The sequence below is a fragment of the Leptopilina boulardi genome, unplaced genomic scaffold, assembly GCF_019393585.1.
Source record: "Leptopilina boulardi isolate dan_hultmark-lab unplaced genomic scaffold, ZJU_Lbou_2.1 LbouV2_302, whole genome shotgun sequence".
NCBI lineage: Eukaryota > Metazoa > Arthropoda > Insecta > Hymenoptera > Figitidae > Leptopilina > Leptopilina boulardi.
Genome location: NW_026137866.1, coordinates 1,324,161 through 1,343,095, shown reverse-complemented (window position 1 = coordinate 1,343,095; position 18,935 = coordinate 1,324,161). Strand labels below are relative to the sequence as shown.

Here is an 18,935-nt window from a genome sequence, read left to right as displayed (position 1 = left end):
ATAATGGAATGTGGCTGTATAAATTAAAAAAAAAGGCTATTAAATACAAAAATGTCGTGCAAATCTTAAAAGTAAAGTCAAAAATGTGAATGAATATTTTCTTGACTGAAAAAAAGATTTATTATCCATTTTTTCGAATCAACAAAAATGTTCACTAGATATAAAAACCAAGGAAAGCAAAACGAACCGAATAGATCACATAAATTCTGCAAACGAAAAACATTATTTATTTTTAACAACAACAAAAAAAAAATTGCATCAAAGACTGAGAGAAAACTTGTTCAATCCTATAACTATTTTCAGTATCACTGAAATTGTAACTTGTTTCCATTTATCAATTTTTGGAATGATCTACTTTCATCTTATAATCATAGCTAAAGTATATAAATCTAGAATCATTTATAAAAAAAAAATATTATATTCACGTCTCTCCCCGTTGGTTTATTCAAGCCAAAATTTTCAGACCATGAAAAATGAAATAGGTCGCATTTTTCTCTCAGAAAAAGGTAGCGTCAAGATATAAACTCTGGTTCAGTAATTTTTCATCCAGTATGAATGTCTTAGGCAAAGAAGCAAAAATAAAAAAAATATATATTATATCCGTTTATATAAAGCGAAAGCTTGCGGCCATTGTCCCAATATCTTAAATGAACCGAGATTCAAAAAAACGACAATTAAAATACAAAAAAATAAAATAAAATAAATTATGCTCGTGGATTTTGTCCGATTTCAACATTTTTTTTTTTTAGAAATAAATATAAAAAAAATTTTTTTGAAACAAATTTCAGACAAAAAAATGAATAGAATTTTGGAAATAATAAATTTTGTTGCGGCCCACGCGTAATAAGCCCTGATCATAGATAGAATGAAACCTACTTCGATCCAGAGATTTGTAAAGCCCACCTCGGCCATTTTTGACTTTGCATATTCGATTCGTATTGCTCCCCGGTCGGAGGAGACCAGAAGGGATCCTTGAAGTGTGGCCATTGCTTGGGCCGCGTAGCGAACATCTTGATATTCGACAAAGGCCACTGGCGAGCCTCCCTTCGTATGCATACGAAGCCGACAGAAACCAGGAAAACTGTGCATAAACAAGAGAAGCGTACAATACGTGCTCTAGTTAGTAAAGTAAATTATACACCGTTAAAAATTACATCCCAACTATCACGATATATAAATACTTTCACCAATTTTTTTTTTTTTTTTTTTTTTTTTATCACTCGCGAAGAAAAATCCAATTAAAAAAAAAAAAAAGAATCTATCAAATTACATTGAGAAAAGTTAAATAGAAACTAGAAAATAAAATTTTTTCTGTTTTATAATTCAAACTACTTTCTTATTCCCTTTTTATAAGAGCAAAAAGAATTTCATTCAATATATATATATACTTCTAAGGAAGCGATTTACTTATTTATTCTTGCCATTACTTCGAAAGCCACCACTTTGAAAATTCTATCTACAAGTGCACTCTTTTTTATTTAGAAAAAAAAACCATTTTTAACGGTGTAGTTAAATTTGCACATTTATTGAAAATTGTTTTTATTAGTGAATGCAGAATTAGAAAAACAAGATTTATTTTTATTGATAAAATTTTTTTTTTAAATAATATTTTTAATTGGTGATCTCAGAGGTGAAGAAAGCGCAACGTTTTTCAAGCAAATATTTATATAATATGCATAGGTGGTTTTAACAATGAAATTGTGAAAATTAATTAAAACTGTGATATCTGGGTTATAGAGGAGAATGAAAAGTAATATGCTATTCACAATTGACCAGGTTTTTAGGTAATCAAATCCACTCCAAACAACTAAAACCGTCAGTCATAAAAATAAAAATCATTCTAGCAGAAAAATCTATCAAAAAAGTGTGTCTAAACTTTTAGATGAATTCATAGTTTCGTTAAATATTTCAAGTAATGAATTTCAAAAGCTTTTTTTCTTTTGTGTGAAAACAAAGTCGAAAAAAATTTTTTTATTTTGATAACTTATTAATCAAGAATTTAAAAAAAAAATTGGATAAAATACGAAATTAGATCAATTTTTTTTTTTTTGTAAATAATTGATTAATTCTGAATGATAATTTAACAGGGACATTATCATACAAGCTTTGTCGTTGATAATATTATTGATTATGGTAAAATGCCATGGGGTTTTGGAAACAGGGTTATACTATAGTGTACTTAACACAGACAACTACGTCAATGACGATGATTAGCGAATATTGGTAAGTACTAAACCAATGAGTAGACAAAATGATTTATAGGGCAGTCATCGATCACGCTAAACAATCAAACGCACTAACAAATGCACATACGGAATTTGTTTGATTAAATCGTTTGACAAAATCATTAATTATTCACAAAAAAATTTATTGTTCTCTCATTAGAATTAAAAAATACGAAATTCAAAGTAAAATTTTTTTTTCCATATGAAAAATTAAATGTAAATTCATTGAATTTATAATTTAGTTAAATAAAAATGTTAAATATAATTTGATTTAGAATTAATAAAAAAAATTCGGTTCAGTATTAAATCTACTTTATAGAATTTGATCTACGGGAAATTAAAATAGGAATTATCTTTTGAATCATGAGATTCAAAATATAAACATGCAACGTGAAATTTTTTTTTAAAAATTAATTTGAACTTTTCTCAGATTCAATTTTCTAATTTATAATTTACAAATGCTCTGACTCATTGAAAATGTTGTAAGACACAACTTATAATTATACATTGAATAATAATTTTTTTTTTTATAAAGTGCGAATCTTGTGCGATATAAAATTATCGATAAACGCGAAAATCAAATGTGGAAGTTTATATCTAAAATCGCAATTCTAAACACAGTCCTTTCCCCACAGATAGACTTATTCTATACGGTGTATGCGTTTTACTTGAAATCAGAGTTTAAGAAATATGTAAGCGAATAACGGTATAACGGTTTTCTGGGTAGAGCAGCTTGCTGATGTAATTTCACTCTAGAAATCCTGCTCCTGTAGACTGTAGAAAAACAAACTCTCCTCAAGTTTCAAAGAGAAACCTATTGATTTTCAAATCCTCTAATTCGCCTTTTTTTTATTATCTTTTTTTTCTGTTACAAAAAAAAAGAAAAATTAAATCAAATACAAAATAACTAGTTTAATAATTAAATCAAATCGTTTTTAAAAATATTTTTAAATACAAAAAAAAGGTTTTATAGTGAAAAAGAAAATATTTCGTAAATTTATGACTCTATTTTGTGTAGGACTTTCGGTTAATAAAACGAAATTCAAATCCTATTAAAAACGTTGAAAGAGGTTTCGTTTTTTTTTTTTTTTTTTGCAGAGAATTCGTTGTGAAATTGCTTCCTTCCAAAATTGGGCTTTTTAGATAAATTGCAAGCTTGAAAGACTCGCGTACGTTACACTGAGGATTAAAAGCCTCATACAAAAAAAAAAGCGAGGCTCATTGCTATGATTCATAAACGTATATAGTTTGCTTGCACTCATAATCGTGGGAAAGTACACTGCAGAACACGCAGATATTTTTTCACGAAAAAGAATCATATGCTTGCTCTCTGTGAGATCAACATTTCTCGAACTAGTTAAAAAAAAAATCTCGTTACACACCTTAAATATTTTTTTTTTCCATTCGAAATTATTATTCCATTCTTTTCGAATTTGATAGGAATTATTTTCTTTTTAAATAATTGTTTTACATTTTTTAAAATAATAAAAATAATTATTTATTATTTTCCAGGCAAATATTTATCTTTGGATAAAATATTTCTCCCTAATTTGAATTATATTGAGGAAAATAATATTTGAATATTTTTTGTTTAAATAAAGGGATGAAATTTTATTTTCGAGTAAATTTCATGCATACGTGCACTGTCATTTACTTCAATATTTCCGACTATATAGTCAATAAATCAATAAGCACCAGAAATTTCTAGATTAGAAACTTATAATTGAGTTTCGCTCTCTGGCTTGTTATATTCTGCAATAAAGGAATTATTATACAAGAGAAATCCGGGGAAATTATATATGTATGATCAAGTTAAATGTGAGAGGTTGAATATTTTTTTTAATGTTTCTTGTTTTTTTAAATTCTCATTTGCCAAAAAAAAAAATATTTCTTTTTTTGTTTTATCTAGAGTTGCTAATATAGAGCAAACTCGATTTAAAAAATTTTTTTTCATGCCTTCAGTTACACTTAAAGGCCATTTTAAATTAAAAGGTTTTTTTGAAATTAGATAGAGGTTTTTAAATTTTGAATATATCCTTCGTTCCTGAGGGCTTTTAAATTAAATCCCTTTCAAGTTTTAAGTTCTTTTCATGTCTTTAGTCATATATATGTTTGAATTCCTTTAATTCTTTGATATCAGAAATCTCTGTAATTAGTTTTACTGTTTTTTAAAAAAGGGCTATTGTCTTTCTACTTTAAAATAAGATTTTTAAATTTGTTATAGAATATTTGAAAATTAAAAATTTTTAAGAGAGAATTTAAAAAAAATTAATGTGTCAATTTTCAAGTGTCTTGTGAATTTAACACATTTTCGTTGAGAGATTCCTGATGTTGAAGAAATAAAGTGAGACAGGAGAAAATTGGCGAGAAAATAGAGGTTGACTGGATCCGACAACAATCTAAATCTAGTGTCTAGAAATGCATCAGTGAATCTCTAACCTGTTGAAGATCTCCTTGAGCTCGTGCTCTGAGACGAATTGTCCTAGGTTCGCCACGAATAGAGTCGAGCAGGGAGCATTACTAACGGCAATACTTGGTTGTGACGACGATGAACCTACTGGTGACGCCAATGCTGGTGATGGTAAAAAGTGCGGTAACGAGGCGTGTATCGACGTCAACGTAGTAGGATGCGGTAGTGACATAGGCGCCTAAAAAAATAAATACTATTGATAATTAATTAGTTTCAAATTAAAAAATTACAGCTAAAAACAGTATACATTTAAACATATAGACACACTCTTATCTTCTTTATCTAGCACCGAATATTATTAAAAAAAAAAAATTAATTACATTCCGTATCCTATATCTAAAGTTTTTTAATTTAAAAGGATTAATCAACTTTTTTCCCCTCACAGTGAGTAAATAATTTCTATTTTCCCAGAAAAATGTTTCTATCGAAGAAAACTGAGTTTTTTTCTATTTAAAAAAAAAATTGACTTTTCTTTCTAATTACCGGAAGATCTTGATTGAAAATTTTTATAAAAATTATATAGGTCTTTTTCATTATCAGTCAGATTATTTCTATTTCCGCTTGACTGAATTTTATAAAAAATTAATTAATAGATTTTTTTTTCGATTGTAGAAAAGGGATTTTCTTCAAAGGCAGAATTTTTTTTTTCGTGTTTCATGTCTTATCGTGTAATCTTATCATTACCTGAACCTCTCTGATGAATTTAATAGTTGTACGCTTGTTACGCGATTCGTATTACCTATATGAATATAATTATTAAATGCACGCGTGTGTGATCTACGGGCTTTGGAAATAAAATTAAATTAAAAAAAAAATTATACAAAATTAAATATCGAAATTAAGAAAAATTTCATAAAATAAAAATTATGCTAAATTTGATTTGATAATTTTCAAATAAGATGTAGCTAATTTAATCATTTATGATTTCACAAATTCAATAATATTGTGAGTAACTATCTAATTTTAATTATACAGGGGAAATGATAATTGGATATGTATATATGAATATTACATGAAAATCGTAAATTAATTATAATATTCTAAATGATAAGAATCAAATTAAATGGAAATTGTATTAAATGAAATTTTATAACAAATCACAAAATAACTTTTCTGGGGGATTTTGATTTTGTGTATCGATTGTCCGCTTCGTGTCGGTTTTTTTTTTATCAGTGTACCTACGATACATAAATTAAAATAAAATTCCGAAGCCTGATGTATTTATGTACGATTATAACCATCATGTGTCACTAACGTGCATCGGGGCGCTCGTCGGCGGCTCCAGAGCTTTGTCTGCAGATAGTCAAAGATAGGAACGTACGGGGACCTGAGGATGTAATGCGGGATGAACCAGCGTCGCATGTTGCAATGTCCCAGGTAATTCACCAGCCGTTGAATAAGCTAAGGGATGATGCCACAGTTCTGGACCACTCGGAAAGAATGGACTTCCTAGGGCTGTAAAATAGAATTTATTTATATTATTCTCCTGTGTTTAGTACTTAATTTATCAATTTTTTATTAACGTAAAATTTCCAAATTTCCTTTTTTTTCAAAAAACTATTTCTCTTCAATGTAAAATTCATCAATTTTCATTTTGAATTTTTTTAAATTTCAATTTATAATTTAATTGCAAATTTTTGTTATTTAATTAAAAAAAAAATTCAAATTTAAAAACAAATGAAATTATTAAGGATTTCAAAAGTGAATTTCCTCTCGGTGATTAAATTATAGAGTTTAAATTTAGTCCACATAGCATCAACTGACATTTCTGAATTTTGCAAATCAAATATCAGTAGGAGTAACTGTCTCGCTTTAATTATGCCGGGAAAATGATATTCCATTTTTGTCACAATGAAAAAAAAAAAAGACTCTAAAGGAAATTAAACGATAAAACAAGAGATATATGCGAGAGCACACTAAAGGGAGGAAAAAGTGGAAATATTGGAAATTTTACAACTCTATAAACTAGACGATTTATATAAGTTTCAAAACCTATTTCCTATATATAAATTGTGACAAATTTCAATTGAAAGTTATGAGAATCTTTATTGACGAGTGGTTTTCTAAATTCCGGCATTTGGAATTTATTCTGCCGCTAAAAAAACTTTATTTTATAAAAGCTGATGGTAGTTTTTAAATTTATGTATATCGTGGATATTTTATTCCAGTAATAATTATTTTCTAAAATATACAAAAAATAAATATTAAAAGAAATTGTCGGGGAAAATATCTAAAAAAAAAAATTGTAAAATTGAAAATTAAAATTCAAAGAGTCATTAAATGAAAATGAACTTTTGATGCAATTTCCTGGTGATTCGATTTTTATACACAAATAATAGAAGAGCTGAGAAAAATATTTAAATAACTGACCCAGTTTCAGGAACGATCGTTACTTAAAGATATCATTATATGTCTTTATATTTGGAATAATAAAAAAAGAAAGAAAAAAAACTTTTTCAAATACAATATTCACAATTTTCACATATATATATATTGTAGAAATTTTTTTTTTTTAAAATGTCCTAGTTGCAATATACAACTGTGTCATTGAAATGGACGTTAATGGGTTTTTTATACCGTGTATTTTGCAGATTACATTCTTAGATTAGATGCGAAGGATTGAGTTGTTTTAAAATTACTGCAATTAACATCAATATTTTTCTTTTTCTACATACATACGTTCCGGAAAATAGTTTAGAAAAAACTTTTCAGTGAAAGAATTTTGATTTTTCACGAATAAAAAATATTTAATTTTTTTTTTTTAATAAAACAAGTTTAATTTTTGTATGATAAAAAATGAGAAATATTTCTCTTCCCTAAAAAGTGCGTTAAAAAAAAAAGGTCAGTCCTTTAAGAAATCGATAGTAAATAATTTTTTTTAGTTTCTGGTTTCTGGAAAATATATCCGTATTGCGTGACAGAAAAACCCGCAGTAAATAGCATGTCATCAGATTATCTTCAAGATCACATTAGGACTTTTTGTGTTATATACTAACACATAGGAACTAATTCAATCGTCAACATGATAATGAAAATATTTTTTTTCCCCTTCGAGTCGCAATTTTCTTTGTTTAATCAATAAAAATAATTTTACATAAATATAAAAAGTTTGCTTTGAATTTACATTTATATAATTTGTTATTAACACTTTGTGTTTATTTGACAAAATTGAAGACTCTAATTTTGATAAGGTTTGAAATTGATCATTTTGTGATGATATTTTTTTTGTACTATTACATTTTTTTTTTCTCTCCAATAAAATCTGATTGTAGGTTCGTGACAATCGAAAAGATTGGTATAAAAATCGAATGATACTACATTGGACGTTATATGTCGAGTCAAACAAGATTTCATGCGAATAATTGAGATTGTGGCGACGAAGCATTGAGTCTATGTCTATTATTGTCTACACCTTTTTTTTTGCAGTTTAAGCTAGATGTCAATGTACTGGAAAATAATCCCCCAAATCCAATATTTCGAAGCCGATATTAGAAAAGCATAGTATGAAAAAATTGAGTTTTCTAGAAACAAGAGAAAGACAATGCAATTAATATCATCGTTACATAATTTATATAAATAGTCTAAATTAGTTTCGGTTATTTGGAGAAAAGCATCAAATTGATAATTATTGTTATGATATAGTTAGTAATTATTCCCTGAATTATATTTCAATTTTCAAACAAGCAAATCAAATAATTTTGATGTTCAACGAGTAAAAATATTTTGATAATTAAAAATGACTCATTTTTAGGAATTTTTTTTTGTTATTATTTACTAAGGGATAAATTTTCGAAATGAAATCCGAGGTTGACTTTAATATTTTATTGAGAGAAGTATTTGTACTATGTGAAGTTTGATGTGTTTTGGTACCTCGTATAACAAGTGAACGAAGCGTTTCTATGTTCGAGGTATAGCAACACTGTGCACTTTATTGATTCAGGAGTGACCTCTGATTCACACCACACACGTGGAAACTACATATAGTATATATATATATACCAAGGGAAAATTCTTCTCTTTAGAAATTTACCAATTTTAAAAATTTACCCCAATTCGCAAAGCTCTATTGTTATTGTTTTCACCGCATGTTATTAATTTTTGGTTTATTTGCATTTTTAATTTTTGTAACCAGAAACCATGAAATTTAACTAAAAACAAATTAAAAAAAAAATAATTACGAGGTCATTTTTCGAAAAAAAAATGTTTGGAAATTTAATACGGATTTTTTGTCCCAGTTTTTAAATAAATTATTTTTAATGGATTCTTTGCAATTTTATTTACAATTATTTACTTAATCATAGAATTTGATTTAAATCTTCCTGCAATAATTATTTTTTGATTAATATAAATATTTTCTTTTATTAGAATATTATAAAATAGAGGGAAAAATTATATTTCAATTCTTTCTCTAAATTTTTAACCCAATTTTATAAAAATAACTATTCTAAAAAAAAAGTTTTTCTCCGTCAGCACTTGTTCCTAAAAGTTTTAGACGTTAAATGCAATTTTTCACTCATGGATTTTTATAATTTTTGAATCAATATTATTGATTATTATATTTAAAATTATGCTAGGTAAAAAATAGAAAAAAAAAAATTGTTTCGGGAAAAATGAAAATAAAATAGGGCATTTGACACGATTTAAAATATTTTTAATAATATCCGTCGAGAACCGTTCGAGGCGTAGAATAGAATTTTTTTTTTTGAAATCGGTGCATTTTTGAGGGTGGAGGGTTTAGGTGTAAGGGGGATAGCGGGGGGTGAAAAAAGAAGGTTGTGAGAAAACGTACGTTTAATAATCAGCATGTGAATTTTGTGGCGGTGCATACTTACGTCCAGTTAGAGGGTGCATCAGAGCGGGGTGCGAGGTGGCTGCTGCAGCGGCTGGTTGCTTGGGTTTGCTAACCTTTGTGTTACTTTTTGCAAATTCCAAACGTATGGTTTGTGGCATATCAGGATCGAATCTAACCCCCTGCTGCAAATAGATCCCTAAATTAGTAAACGGGGAGCACACGTGGAATAAAATGTTGTGGAATGAGATTATGTGGAAGAGATAACTAATATAGAGGTGGCTAAATGGAAAAAGTAGGAGAACTACCGTGCCCAAGCTCGTTATACATATTGTATTACAATAAATATATAAAATATATACGATTTCAAGAATTTTTAATTCTACGTATAAAAAATGTTTCTAAAAAAAAATATCAAGCATACTTCTAATTGGAATCTCTATTCTCTTGCATTATATGGGATTAGTACAGGATTTTGCTTGTCCTTGATCCACTTGCTCATACTTTTTTTTTCCAAATGCATTTTAATTGCATCGATTTTAAATTATGAATAAAATTTCTACAAAATACTCCAAATCTGAATTAAAAAAGAAAAAAAAATTAGCTAATTTCCACTTATAGAAAAAGAAATTTTGTGAGTGTAGAGAAACTAATTAGTAATAATTCAATAATTAAAATTTTGAAAAGTTATTTTTTTGAAAGAACTGTGGATCCACATAACTCTTTGAATTTATAAAATTGGATTTTATTGTGAATGATACAATTGACGAGTGGGGCACGTGGTCCAATAAATTTTTTTTTTAGCGTGAGCGAGTGTGTCATCCGACAAAAGGATGTTTATTGAATGCAGGGAGACTGTTGCTGTCATAGTTGCTGTCTTTAGTAAAAAAAAAGGAAAAAAAAATACTGTTTATATTATTTTCTGATATACAGGATATACATTTTGCATTGCGTGAAGTCAGTTGCGTGGTGAGGTAAATAAAAAAAAATTAAAAAAAAATTAAAAAAAAATTAACAAGGTGTGATGCGCTCTCAAAGGCACGAAACAACACCATATCGAGTATAATATATGTTACGCACTGTGCAACCAGTAAACAATCGAAACAAGGGATTTGTCTTTTTCAACCTAATAAAGTAATTTTTTCACTTTCAAACCAAAAACGGAATTTTTTTTTCTCTTTTTTTGCAAATAAAGTAAAATTCTAATTAAAAATGTTTTTTTTTTTTGCAAAAAATTAAAAGGAAAAATATACTTTCACAATTTTCTGAAAGAAAAACAATTTATCTTTTCATTTGGAAAAAATAGCACTTTAAATTCGTTGTATATTTAAATTAAAAAGTTCGTTAACAAATTTTACCCCCGTTTCTGAATAATGAACACTTTTGTAAAATGTTAGTAAGCGAAGATTGCAGAATAGTGAATTTAACTCAACTTCTAGTTAACGTTGCAGCATTAATTAACACAGTCGACATAGGAATACAACCCGTACAACCAACGTCCACAGAATTTTCCCTCTCTTCGAGAGCTATAAACTGTTCAAAATATAATTGGACGGTTGCAGACTTGCATTCTGATATACAAAACACTTTCATTTAGTTAGTAAAAGTTTGTTTTGCATTATAAACTAAATAATTTATACATCCAATTGTATATATACAAGACTTTGTATACAGATGATTCTTTGAAAATAATTTTTTTAAATAATTTAAAATAATTTAAAATTATTTAAAATAACTTTTTAATTTTTTTTTCCTAACAATTATTGAAAATATTTATTTGTAAAAGAATTAAAATCAATTAATCAATTAAGTAAAATAATTTTAAAAATTGAAATTTGAAATTATAAATTTTATAGATTGAAAAAGAATCATCTTTTTATTGTATTTTAGTTTATTCAATAGAATATAATATTCATATCAAAATAGGTGTATTAAATACACAAGATTATCGACAAATCCCTTTTCTCGATGTTTCTGTATAGGATTGGTACGCAGAGGTACGGATATTGGCCTATTTATATTATGTATATAAAAGGTATTCAAAGTGTTGTACGGTTCTCCCAGATTTCAATAAAAGCTTATACAGTTTGAAAAAAAAACTATGTAACATTAACCCGTGCCAGCTGGTAGTAAGTCAGAGTGGAATATGTTTTTTTTGGTTGGAGTAAATAGAAAAAAAAAGAGATATAGAGATAGAAAAAAGACAGAGAGAAAAAAATACATGAAAAAGATAGATTTCAAAAAATAAAAAAAAAATAGAAAGAGAGAAGAGTTCGCGTGTCCTTCTAATTCCGAAGCTCGGCACGACTTTACGTTCTCGGTTTACTCGTTTTTTTTTCCTTTTCATTTTTTTTTTTGTCTTTCGCGAAACGGGGTATTACCTGTAAGTCTTGTTTCGCAGCCTCCGCACCTGCCCTCGTGTGAAAAGTCACGAAGCCCACCGGCTGAAATTTTAAAAAATTGAAATAAATATTAGATATAATTTTTTTTTTCAACAATCCTTATAAAAGCTTTTTTTTGTCATGATGTAACTTGTTTTAGGACCAGCAAAAAAAATTAATTCTTTTTCAAATAATAAAAATAAAACTATTCTCAAAAGGGAAAAACGTTTCTTAAAAGTATTGAAAATTCAAAATGATACCGAGGAAAAGCAAACTGGTCGTGAACTGTTTCGTATTGATTTTTAGACTTGTACCTAACCGTGCCAGAGACCGCGAGGCCACAAATAAAAATCACATTAAAAAAAACTTGGTCACTGCATATAAACTTTTCTTCGGCTATATACTCAACCCCAAAAACTCCTTAAACATTTTTAGCCTCTTAAATCCACGAAAAGCTTTCAGGAAAAAGCATAATTCATTTCTATTAGTTAAAAAAAAAAAAAAAAGAAAAGAAAAAGACCAACTTATCTTGAAAACGAAATCCTCAGTTTCAATTTAATTAAATTTTTACAAAATAAGAAAAAAAATTCATTCATTTAATTGAATTCAAAAAAATTTTAATTCCTTAATTGACATAAAAATAAAGATTTAAACTATTTTTTATATTCTCCAAAAAAATGTTTTTAAAAAATTAAAAACTAAACTCACCGATGCCGTTTTTCCATTTTTATTTGTGACTTTTAAGAGGGAACCCTCATAACCCTGAAACAAAAAAATAGTTTTCAATTAGAAATTTTATTTATTGGTAAATAAATTGTAAATTATAAGAATCTAATTTATCACTATTAGAGAAGATTCTTGTAATTTTACAAATACATATATCAAGTTAACTGTTAATGAGTATGTAAATTCATTTATTAGGGTAAAGTACAGGGCTTTCATTCCCGTTAATTAATGTACTTAATATCTATAGGATAAACCTCCATAAATTTCAAATCACAATAAAAAAAAGTCAATTATTAAAAAAATAAAAATTTCTTCCACCATAAAGCATTACCAATATTTTTTATCTCTTTTAAAAGTTATAATTAAATAAATACCACTAGGATAGTAATATTTTCTTATTAATTAGAAAAAAGTGACTCCGTTTTCCCAAAAGATATGAATTCATATAACTTTTTCCCATATTGTATACTGAATGTCTTCAACTTAATTAATGGATACAAATTAAAATTTTAATTAAGTAATTAATAGTTAGATTTTTATTACAATTAATCAATTAATTAAAAAAATTTTTTAATTTTTAGAAATTTAAATATAAGCTTTTATTTTTTTTAATTTATATAATTTTTTATATAAAATGAAACTGTCTTGTAGTATTAAAATAGTAATGTAATATTAAATATAAAAAATCATTATAAAAGTGACTCTACTTCTTGAGTTTACTCTTATTTATTATTTTCATAAAACTTTTTTCCTTGTACTTATTCATTTTAATATCTAGGCTCACGTTACTTTGCGACCACACACATTACGTATATATGAAAAATATATATATTCTAATATAATATTCTGAAAAATATTATAGCGTATTATTTAAAATAATTTCCGACTTTTTTTTTATTATCAATTATATTATTTTCTTTAAAGTAAAAAATAAATTTTTTTTCACACACAAAAAAAAAATGCAAGTTGCGCTTTATACTTTTGTAGATCATGTAGTGAAGTTAGGAACTATATACATTATAATACTATATTATAAAGTTTATGCTTACATAAAATACGAAACGATAAGCAGCTTACGTTCGCATCGTATAAAAGCCAAGATAAACGCAATGGAGTTACTTCTAAAAGGGAAGGAAGTAAGTATCTATCGATTCGCAAATATCCATAAATTTTAAACTATTCACAGATTTGCATATTGTTCTTGCTTTCAGAGATCGATATCAAATCTTCGACCGAAAGGTAATTTACCATGCAAAAAATTGTGCATTTAAAATTACATACAGAGATTTTTTTTTTTTCAATAAAACATATTTTGTAGGAATAAAAAATAATTTTTTTTTTTTTTTAATTTTCACCGGAAAATAAAAAATATTTTAGTGATATTTCTAAATAAATATTAAGTTAAATCAAGCATAGAAAAACAATTATAAAAATAAAATTATAGTTAAACAGTTGTAAGTACATTACACAGGATTACATGTATTAGAAAAAAAAATTTATCTAAGTATTGAGTATCGTCTAGCAGTGTGATTATATGAAGCCTTTCAACCGTTTGGCATCAAAGAGTTAAATAGTGTAGGGAAAAATAAACTACAGAAATCTGCAAAAAAAAAAAATTAAATAACATTTAAATTGCATTAATTTAAAATCTAAATTAGTTAAAATTTTAACTAATTCGAATCAATGACTGATTTTTTTATTAATAATAAAATTATTTAGTAAAATGAAAAATAAATACATAATTTATTAAAATAAATAATAAATTCTTTATTTTTAAATAATTCATAACAAAAAGACTGTGATTCAAATTATTTTAAAAAATTTTGAATAATTCAGTACGGATTATGATTTGTTTCTAAAAAAAAATTCTTTTTTGTTGAAAAACAAAATGAATAATTAAAGTAATATTTAATTACTTTTAGATAAAAGGACGTATTTTTTTAAAAACTTGTTAAATATTTCAAAAAAAAAAACATTTTACTTTATAAATTAAAAATATCCACAGATTTTTTTTAAATTCAGAAATAAAAAAATTTATGCTAACAATAATAATAAAATGTAATTATCCTAAATAAAGAAACAATTGGAAAATCGTGTAAAAAAGAAAGTACAACCAGCTTTGTGGTTTATCAAGAATGAACAAAAAAAAAGTCTGCGTTATTTATGTGTGTGAGTACATATTGCAAAAAAAAAAAAAAAATGCGAGTTTTAAAAGTTCTGTTTGCGTGAGCCGAACGATAATAAGTTTTACCAGTGTCTTGTATAATTATCTGGAGGTTTTGAAAACAACGAAGTAAAACCAATTCTAATTTGTGACCCTTTTTCTTTTCTCTCAACCTAATATCATAACCACTGGTTGGTATATAAACTCTTTTGTTACACTATATATATATATATAGCTTCCCATAAAATATGGTTCCATGTTATATATGCAATAACAATGAGAGAAATTACTGTGCAAGAGAATAATTTTCTACTATATTATTCGTGAGGTCGAATTCTCAGAGAACAAACTACCGAAAATAGTTTTGTGCGAAAATCAACGAAATTTGATGCGAAACAAAGTTTCTCCCCCATACATGTAAAAGTGGAGCTACTTTTTTTTTTTTTATTTAGATTAGAGAGAAGACCGTGCTTTGGTATTAAAAGTTTCGATTTCGGTTCAAATGTCAACGTATATCGATGGCTTTATACATTTGTAATTTAATTCCTTGTTATTCTGTATTATTTATTTTTTCCATTACATTATTTGTAATTAAATTGAGAATATTAATTTTCTAAAATAATAATTATATTAAAATCGTATTGAAAAAAAGCATATTTTTAAATTTCTTTCAATATTTTTTTACAATACATTCAACGATAATTCAATGCGTTTATTACCAATATTTAAAGAAAACAGAATCAATTATTGTCAGAGGATTGTATATTGAAATTTACTCTGTAAATTAATTAAACCGCTTATTTCGCCAGTTCGGAAATGAGAAAATAATTTTACAAATTTATCAATTTTAATCTATTGTCCATTTTAATTCTGATTTAAATATTTATTGATTGTTAAAATTTATTTTTTAATTTGTTGCTAATTGTAAAGAATAAAATGATCATTATTTTTTTTTATAATAAAAAAAAGAACAGGACATTTTTTGCATAATATAAAATAAATTTTCCAAATAAGTGATAATTTATTTTTACTTTAATATAAAGTGCAATTTAATATTCTATGTATATTATTAATGGAAAAATAGTTGAATGAACATTTTAAAAAGAACGACTTGACTGGATATATGCTATATAACGATTTGCTCAACTTGTTCATCCGTGAAACGGATGGCTTTGATCAGCCAGTCGTTTTCCAGCAGTGTAATCAACGTTTTTGAATGAATGTGTAATTGAAACCAAAATAATAATGATGATATACAGATAATCACATTGCAACGGCTAACCTTCAGACTATCAAAGATTTTTGATCCTTTTGATTATTACCAATGATTCATCAACCTATAAATTAATTTCAAATTTATATTATTAAACTTTATACACACACAATAATAATCGTATTATAAAAGCGTCTTTACATAATTATATATTATTTAAAAGCTTTTTAATTTTTTCTTCTCAATGAAAATAATTATATAAAATTATTCAACAAAAACAAATTATTGGAAATTACGTAAAAAAAAAGTGCCCCAATTAATAAGAATAATAAAATTTTGAGATATAAAATTTTTTTTACGCAGTAGATAAATTTTTATCATTGAAAATTTATAGACAAAAGAACAATAGAATACTAATCTATAAAGAACTCGTTTTCTTTTCTTTTGAGCTTTCTGATTTCCTGTGTTAAAAAAATGGGTTCGAAATTGAGGTTGCTTAATAATTGAAGCCTCGACAGGAAGTGCATCTCATGGCTAGATGAATATCTTAATCATCCTGGTGATTATGTACAAAAATAGTTCTAGAGTCACAAAGAATAAAACACACACATATAGTGTATTACGTGGTTTATGTATGTCTTGAAAAATCTTACGAACCGTATCCGCATTTCGTAAGATAATACTCCTACTTTAAAAGCTTGATTAATAGGTACATGTCCTTAAAAAAAAAGTTTGATTATCGCATTTAGACGTTATTTTTTAATTTTAATAAAACTCATTTTTTTTTCTTTATAAAATAAAATTTTTAAAAATTTATTTCATTCAAATAATTAAATAAAGTGAATAATTTTTGTATTTGAAGAAAATAGTATTTAATTGTCTCGAATACTATTTAATTTAAGCAAATAATATTTATTTAATAAAAATATAAATAAAAATTGTTTGAGTCAAATAATATTTATTTAGATCAAATAAAATTCTTTTTTTCCACTTTAATATTAAATTTATTTCTTTTAATTTTCACGAAATTTCGTCACAATCATAAATTGTTAAAATTTATTTTAGTTCACTAATTCTGAGAGAATATAGGAACATTATTAAGTTTATATATGTGTCGGTTCACTAGAGAGCACTATATATCTGACAGAACAATAGACATCTTAAGTGCTACCATAATTGACAAGTTATAGTCGTAATATTACTATATTACAACTATATCATGTCATACTTTGAACAATTATGGCTTCAAGCTTCAACAATCGAATAAAAGAGGTTAATTTTGTCGCATTATTAAAACAATAGTAATATTATTACAATTATTATTTTTATACAATACAAAATTATTTTTGTAATTTTTTTTTTTTTTTTTTTTTTATAATTTATAATTTAAATACTTATATTGAATTAAGGAATAATAAAAGAAAATCACTTTTGTAGTTTGCACTCTAGTAATTAGTTTCACCGAAAGCGTCAAAATGCGATAAAAAAAAAAACCTTGAAGCATGTAACATTCATCAAAAATCACGTAACACACTATACTGGCATAATTCGATTTAAAATTTTTCCATTTTCTTTTATTACGCGGATTATTTCATTATTTCTAGATTTCATATTCGAGCATTTGTCAAAAATAAATTTAAAAAAATTTTTTGCATCCCAACAGTAAATTATCTATTTTTTTTAAACATAATTGAAAATTTTTCATTAAAAGACAATTTCGTATTTTTTTTTTTTTTTGTACATAGAGTGTGATTTGATTTTGAGATTTATCTGATTATTTCGAAATTATAGTTTATATAGATTATGGTAACAAGTGGAACAAGTAAGTTTTGGTCAGACGCGACTTTCAAACCAACGTTAGCCGAAAAGAAAATAAATTGTATGTACTTTATCAGATAATCAATATCGTTTAGAACAAGTCGTAAAATAAAATGTTCTTGGCTATTAATGCGAAGGTCTAAACCAATACAAACTATTATTTTATTAATGAAACCTTCAATGTTTCAATTTCATTTTGTATAATTCGAGGAGAGAAAAATGATAATCAATATATCAAATAAGAAACAAAAGAATATAAATGAGAATTATTATTTAATAAATAAAAAAATAATGCTAATCAAATAATAAAAAAATTAAATTTTAAATCAATTTTTTTAAAATAATTATTTAAATAAAAAAATTGAAAATTCAACTTTGGACTGAAAATTTATTTTGCGCGAATTACGATGTTAACTTTCAACAGGATAAATTTTTTATTATTTTAATTTTGCGGTTTAATTGAAATATATATATATATATAAAACTGTTTGAATATTTTTGAAAAAAAATTCAGTAAATCGAGCTGCGGTTCGTATATAGATAATCTACACAAGGAATTGCATAATTACAGAATCTTGCACGAACCACGATCTGTGAACATGTAAACTCGGACAGATTGCGGTGAAACAGCACGCAACGATATACAAAAAAAAAAAAAATTATTCTAAGCATCATTTTTAAAATATATATTCTAAAGTCTATTTTATTACGCAGAAAAAAAGTTTTAAAAAAAATTTTTTTGGAAAAAATTAGTTGACATTTTATTATAAACCCTTCTTAGTGTTAATTTGACAAAAAAATTATGAAATTATTCTTGTACACGAATTTAATTAAATTTTATTACGCGCTGTGTAGGAAGAGTACGATATATATACATATATACTGTGTATAGTTTAACCAAAGAGGCACGCGCGAGTAAATGAGAAAATTGAGCACATTAAACATATTATTACAGAGTTCGTAGACTTCGTGTCAGTTCGTAGTGTATCTTCATTCGTTAACTTTACATTCAACGCGCAGCAACTTTCTGATGCTCTCAGACAACCTAGTTTCAAAATAAATGCTAGGCTATTTTCTCAAAATCATGCGCGAAACTTTCAAAAATAATTGCAAGATTTATACTTTTCTCTCTCTTTCTCTCTATATCCA

At 25.9% G+C, this 18,935-nt stretch overlaps 1 protein-coding gene across 4 annotated transcripts in view; it reads right to left on the bottom strand.

Annotated features, from left to right (window-relative positions):
- LOC127282758 (protein couch potato) overlaps positions 1 to 18,935 on the bottom strand; it is a 47,513-nt gene that overhangs the window by 9,757 nt on the left and 18,821 nt on the right. For 2 of the 4 annotated variants that reach the window (XM_051307237.1, XM_051307235.1), the window contains exons 3-8: positions 12,574 to 12,627; positions 11,866 to 11,928; positions 9,528 to 9,669; positions 6,017 to 6,150; positions 4,665 to 4,873; positions 877 to 1,081 (exon numbers count right to left, since the gene is read on the bottom strand). In XM_051307237.1, the coding sequence (XP_051163194.1) occupies positions 877 to 1,081; positions 4,665 to 4,873; positions 6,017 to 6,150; positions 9,528 to 9,669; positions 11,866 to 11,928; positions 12,574 to 12,627 (807 nt within the window). The remainder of the gene's footprint in view (positions 1 to 876; positions 1,082 to 4,664; positions 4,874 to 6,016; positions 6,151 to 9,527; positions 9,670 to 11,865; positions 11,929 to 12,573; positions 12,628 to 18,935) is intronic. The other 2 variants (XM_051307236.1, XM_051307238.1) reach the window with 2 other exon arrangements.